Source organism: Gastrolobium bilobum, unplaced genomic scaffold (assembly GCF_033153095.1).
Source record: "Gastrolobium bilobum isolate Gb01-03AN ecotype WA unplaced genomic scaffold, APGP_CSIRO_Gbil_v1 utg3588, whole genome shotgun sequence".
NCBI lineage: Eukaryota > Viridiplantae > Streptophyta > Magnoliopsida > Fabales > Fabaceae > Gastrolobium > Gastrolobium bilobum.
In genome coordinates this window covers 749,672-755,895 of record NW_026899729.1, presented here as the reverse complement: position 1 = coordinate 755,895, position 6,224 = coordinate 749,672, and the positions used below count along the sequence as shown (strand labels likewise).

The window sequence follows — 6,224 nt, the reverse complement described above, 5'->3', positions numbered from 1 at the left end:
CTAAGATTTCCAAGTCAAGAACACTGATTCAAAGGGAAAGACCAGGCTGGCGAGAAGCATTTGAATTTGAATTTCGAATTCGAATTTCATTTCAACCATTATAAAGCTTGAGGCATAGCATTAAATACAGGACCCAAACCTCTGCTCAGTTCTCAGCTTTTCCATAAAGATACATTCATGGCTTTCTTTAAGTTCACATTTTCTTCTGAAGAGTGTCCTCTGCCATAGGTGGAGCAGAGTTTACTATTTAGTAACTAATTTCAGGCAAATATTTTTCTTATGTCGATGTAGACGAGTTATCTTATGTTAGTGAAACAAAATAATAAGAGGGACCCACAAATGATTGGAGAGAAAAATAAAAATAAAAGTGAAACTCACCTTTGTTATGTGTGTGTAGAAAGATATATTATCTCGTGTTGAATGAGATAAATATAACCTCTAATTCAAATATTCAATACTTGAAATTTTCTTGAGATGACTCAAAATGGTTAGTGTCCTGAGACCAGAATTCAACACCCAATGCAGTGCTTATACTGTTATACATCCAAGAGGAATTTTAGTTTGAAGGATTTGTCATAACTAACTGCTGGTAATAAGATTGTGAGAACCAGAGAAAATTTACAAACATGACAAGATCGTATATTATAGATGTTTTAGAATTTTATGTGACCATTGAACAGGAAAATCAGCAAAGAGGAAAAACAAAAGAACCTCTCTTACATTTTCAATGGAACAGCAATAGACTTTATGGAGAAATACTGTATTCAGATCCGACAACTCATTTCACTTTTCCCTTTTTCTTGCATCTTTCTACCACTAATATTCTTCTTTAACAAATCTAGATTGCAGAATCAAAAGATCGGAGAAAAAATGGTTCCAAAAAAACAAAAAAAATTGAGATAAAGAACGAGAGAAACTAGAGATTGGAATCAGAGGACAAGTGAACAACCTTATTCTGTCTTCCCGTGAGCCAAAGCAAAGTTCTCCTAGCAAAAGAAGGTGCTCTAGCTTGAGAATCCATACTATAACAGCTTTGGTTTTCCTCATCATAGCCGAACTCACTTCCTCCTCCATTTTCCCATTTCCCAATATCCATCTCAGAAATAGAACTCCTTGTGTCAAACTTGCCATTCTTGACCTTCCAATCATCCGAAGCACTAGCATTAACAACAACGTTGCGCTGTGCTGGGAACCGAAACGAGAAAGCCCTTCTAGAAGAATCTGCCACTGCATTTGGCTGATCCTTCTTCCCCCTCAGCCAAATCTTTGATATAGAAAAACTCTCCTTTATGCCTCTTCCAATAGCAGCCCCGCCACTGCCATTACAAGTACTTGTAGCCCCATTAACATCCTCAACTCTAGTTGCATCAAAGTCTGTGAATTTGTAATCCCTTCTGGATTCAAAGTCACATTCTGACATTGCAGGTCTGTGTCCCGGTGTCAAAGGCAAAACAGACTTTTTCTTACTTGACTGCTTCTTTATTGGGGTTCTTATAGGTACCTGTAGTGAAGAACTCTCATCCATAACATAAGCAAAGGACCCCATAGAAAAGCACCTTCTAGAATCTACATTGTTGGTGCTACTTCCTTCTCCTCCTTCTCCGCCGCCACCATCCACGTTCCTGAACTTTCCAAGCTTAACAATGACCACCTTTTCCACAGCATCCCCTGCTACGGTTGGATCAAGATTTTCACTTGAAGCTAAATCACCCGATTTGGTTTGTAGTTCAATACGGGTGGATCCACCACATTCACTGTCTCCACGGCAACCGAGACGAGAATTTGTTGTTAAAACCGAACTAGTTCTTCCAACAGCAGCAGCAGCATCTCTTTCTGGAACAATCTCCCTCGAGCTCTCACTCCCAGACTCGAGAACAAGAACAATGGGAGAACAAGTATTGTTTGAAGAGAAGTCAGGGAGCAAGCTAGCTCTACAAAGAGGACAAGTGGAATGAGACAAGAGCCAGGTGTCAATACACTCCATGTGAAAAGCATGGCTACATTTTGGCAACAACCTGAGCTTGTCGTCTGGTTCAAATTCACACAAACAAACAGCACAATCAAATGGGTTCTTTAATCCTATGATGGCTTTGTAAAGGAAGACAGGGAGGGTATCAATGAAGGACTGGTCAACCCCAGCATCATGGAGGTGAAAGAGTTGTTGCAATTGCCCTTGAAGAGCAGTGACACTATCCAAATCATCAGGGTCTCTACTTTGAGGTCTCCACAGAAATCTCACCAGGAGGTGAAGCAAACCAGAAATGAAGAAAACAATAGCCAGAATTATGATGATGAGAAGTATGCTTGGACTTACCTTTAAGGCCTTGTCATTCCAACTGAAACTATCAGATCGAACAGTGTTAGGGAAAGGTGGGTTTGGCTGAGAAAGAAAATATGGTGGCTGTTCTGCTGGAGGCAGAAAGGTATCTCCGTTCCAATATAGAAAACTCTTGCCCATTTTGTAGAGTCAGAGAGAACTCAACAAAGATTGCAACTTTTTTCAAGTGCAACTAGGATCACAGAGTTTGAAGATACCATCTGGTGCCATAGACCATGCGGAGAACTGAGATACTGTTTTTTTTTTTTTTTTTTCCGGTTGGATGCAAAAAGTGACTTTGCAAGCCACGATATATGCAGCGTTTTTTATGGAGACAATTGTTTAACTCAATTTTGTTTTTTTAATTTAGATTTTGAACCTTCAGGTAAAAAAAAAACAAAAAAACAAAAAAACAAAAAAGAGTTTCTTAAGAATAAGAATAATAATGATTTGCAAGCAGCGAAATGTGTAACTGCAAAATTGAATGAGATTAGGTTAGGTTAGGCAAATGATCATCCTGCCTTCCTGCACAATTAGTGAATTCTTAATTGACCGTTATACAGTTACTTTAGTAGTTTTCAAATTAGTGAATTTGTAAACTAATTATAAAAATTAGTAATTAATAATATAAAATTAGCAAAACGTTGTGATTACTATGGAGTAATTACCCTGCCCCGTGAACCAATATTTAATGAGTATGATTCTCCCAAACGCTAGTCCTGCGGACCTGCTAGTTGACTTCTTTAAGGAACCTTCACCCCTGCATCAACCCCAATGTCCAATTAATGTTCCCCAATCAGGATATTACTAATTAATTGATAAATGTCAGAAGAAAATAATACTCCTATGGATTTGCTTTGATTTGGAAATGTGAACCTTCTTGATATTTTTTATTTATTTGTTTTTTCACTCTGATCACATTCTTTTTCAGTTCTTCTATTCCGTTCCAATCTGAATTGTTAAGGTCTGGTCCCAGAGCTCAATAAAACGAAACATATAGGTGGAAAAGTCACAAAGTCTATATAACTAGAGAGAGGCACGAGACATCTGAAAAGAATTTGAGGATACTGTAAACTAAATAAACAAAATTAATAGATAAAGGAAAACTGTCTGGAATCCACAGAATGGGGATGTGCCCTCTTTTTTTATTTTATGTTTTCAACTTGTCTTTTATGAGGGAATTCTGGTACCTAATTTCCGTGCTGCATAAAGTGGAGCCTGTTATTCAACCAAACACCCATCTAAAAAAAAGAAAGGGTATCCCTTGCATTTGGACAAAAAAATGGATGAAATGTAATTTTCTTTTAATAATTTTTGTATTTTCTTGTAATTTTCAATTTTTATTTCTTTAATTATTCCATTATTTTGCTAACTATTTGATGACCAAATTCTAAATAAAGGAAAAGAAATGTCATATATAGTTAATTTCTATTCACTTTACTATAGTAAACATATTGAAACATGGATTCAAAATGTCGTACATCGATTCTTTAAACTAATTTGAGATGGTCCTTCTAGGGATGATGCATGGATATTTGTTAGATCTGGGCAGCGTGTGGTTCTATAATTGCTTGAGGTTGTGGGTGAAGGAAAATGAAGGTTCTTATCACATTTAAGGAATGAAGACAGCAAAGTGGCAGAAGCATTTAAGTTCAATTGACTCTTGGGTCAGGAGTTAGCTAGGCTTGGCGTCAATGTTCATGGTCCCGAGTTTATTGTGGTTTTGGAATCCCCTTCCTTGATAAAACGTACACATATCACCAAGGTGAAAAGATCATAACTGGACATATCAAGCAAAGTGAAGTTGATAAATGTCCTATATCTTGATCTTGATGCCGTTTACATAACATAACATGAAATTGCACTAAACAATCCTTTTAGTTGACGTGTACTGTATAATGCCAAATAGATGCTGTTGGTAGTGACAAAAGCACCTTTAACAAGAACTAATTCTAGTAATTTCAACTTTGTCTTAATAGTAGCTCAAGTAGCTAGCTACTATCAAGATTTAAAATATAGCTTAAGTTGCTGTCAAAGATTAAAATAAAAATATTCAAAATCTTTTCTTCATTAATTGCTAATATTAACTTAAGACGAATTTTTTTTTAACGTTTTCCTGACAATAAAAGATTTTAAAAAAAAAAACAAGAAGAAAAAGAGTCACTGACGCTATGTACGAGGAAGGAAAGAGAATAGTGTAAGTTGAGAGGACTGAGGAGTACTGATGATCCTGTTCAATTTTTTTTTAATTTTTTTTATTACTACTCGTGCGTCTCACAAATTATTTAAATTTAATACTTATGATTATAATTATTTTATTTAATATATAAATATATATAGCATAATTTAAGTTAGTTAATTTTATCAATTGATCAATATATATAAATCAAATAAATTATAAATACGATAAATATTATTTTCTCTAGAGCTTATGGGATTAAAAATAAAAGATAATGTAATTTATAAATAAGTAAAAGAACAATACTTAAGAGATTATTTTACTGATGTATTTATTTTTCATTATTTAACTTTAATATATGAAATAAAATGCGTATTTTTTAATTTTGTAAAAATTAATAAACTTTTATTGTTTAATAACAATTTTTTTTTTTAAAATGAAAGGTTAAAAAAATAAAAAGTCAATAAGATATAAAGGAAGATGAAAAGTCATAAAAACAAAACAAAATTATTTAATTAAAATTTGAAAATTGATTAATAAAAAGTTCTATATAACAATTTTAGTGGAGGAACTTCAATATGTATTATAGATTATATTTTATAGAAGGATAAAGTATGGACGATGGTAGATAAATTATAGATAACAACTTTGCCGGTAATTTAAAAAAAAAAAAAACGTTAAGCTTGACCTATTAGGCAAAGCATTCTGCTTCAAGGAAAACTCTCTGACTTGCTCCTTAAACAAAGTATAGTTCTATTTGTTAGGAATCCAAATATGAGTAATAAAGTTTATATGATTGAAAATAGATTAAGTGCTATTGATTATAATCCTAATGATTAAAGTTTTTAGTTAAGATGTAATAGAATCATATAAGTGAAATGACCATAAATTTAACATCTTAAAATTTTGAGTTGGGACAGTAAACAATGTAGGGTTTTTACATTTTAAGCTAGATGTGCCCTTGTGTACTGTAGAAAGTATATATAGAATTACTCGCTCGAAAATTTTTTTTTAAAGTATATATAGATGTGCCCTTGTGTACTGTAGAAAGTATATGTAGAAAGTAGATTTCACTTGGGTCTCAGTGTTCAAACTAACAATCTTAGCGAAATGTCATAATATAATCAAACGGCACGAAAGATATTTTCTTAATGTCACCGATCGACTAATTGTGTCAACACATTTGGTTATGTTCAGTTAACTACGAATTTTATGCTACAAATGTTATGTTCGCACGTGAAATAATATCAGTGGCCGTTTGTGATTTTTGTTTTGAATTTCAAGTGTTGAATTAACTATATGATGTTCAATATATACGTTATGCAACAATAATATTTTTGGCTAAAATTTTTGAAAAAGTTTTGCCTTCGGATATGTCGGCGGCACCATACTAAAAGATCAAAGTTACTACCAAAAAAAAGAAAAAAAGGATCAAAGTCAAGTATCGTAGGTCGTAAGAGATGAAAATCTTTCAAAAGCGTTGAAGAAAAAGGTTTGCAATATCTGGATTGGAGCGAGTGATGAAAGATCCTTGAACTAACTAATCCAGTCAAGCTTGCTCCTAATTATTAACAACTTCTTTGTCCCATATGTGTTTTTGTCAAATGTTAGAAAGTTGCCACAATAACTTAAGGAAATCCAAAATGTCAAAAAGTTTTGACAACAAATGAAAACTAGCATGCACGAATGGAAGGTGGACAAAAAAAATAAATAAAATGCCGTGGTATG

The 6,224-nt window shown here is 33.6% G+C and overlaps 1 protein-coding gene across 2 annotated transcripts; it reads right to left on the bottom strand.

The window, feature by feature from the left end:
- Positions 1–486: 486 nt before the first annotated feature.
- Positions 487–2,590, bottom strand: LOC133292992 (RING-H2 finger protein ATL13). Of its 2 annotated transcripts, XM_061491500.1 has the most exons (3): positions 1,327–2,590; positions 1,159–1,293; positions 570–1,065 (listed from the first exon to the last, which is right to left on the bottom strand). In XM_061491500.1, the coding sequence occupies exons 1-3, from the start codon at positions 2,456–2,458 to the stop codon at positions 917–919; spliced, it is 1,416 nt and encodes a 471-aa protein (XP_061347484.1). In that variant the 5' UTR covers positions 2,459–2,590; the 3' UTR covers positions 570–916. The 2 variants fall into 2 exon arrangements, with proteins under 2 accessions (XP_061347483.1, XP_061347484.1); XM_061491499.1 differs by adding an exon at positions 487–533 and having other exon boundaries at positions 950–2,590.
- Positions 2,591–6,224: the final 3,634 nt, after the last annotated feature.

What these genes read in the sequence shown, in the direction of transcription:
- LOC133292992 (XM_061491499.1), bottom strand. Translation starts at nt 2,458, where the DNA reads ATGGGCAAGAGTTTTCTATATTGGAACGGAGATACCTTTCTGCCTCCA. An exon ending in TCACGGGAAGACAGAATAAG is followed by an intron (nt 534 to 949) that starts GTTGTTCACTTG and finishes GATGTATAACAG; the next exon opens with TATAAGCACTGCATTGGGTG.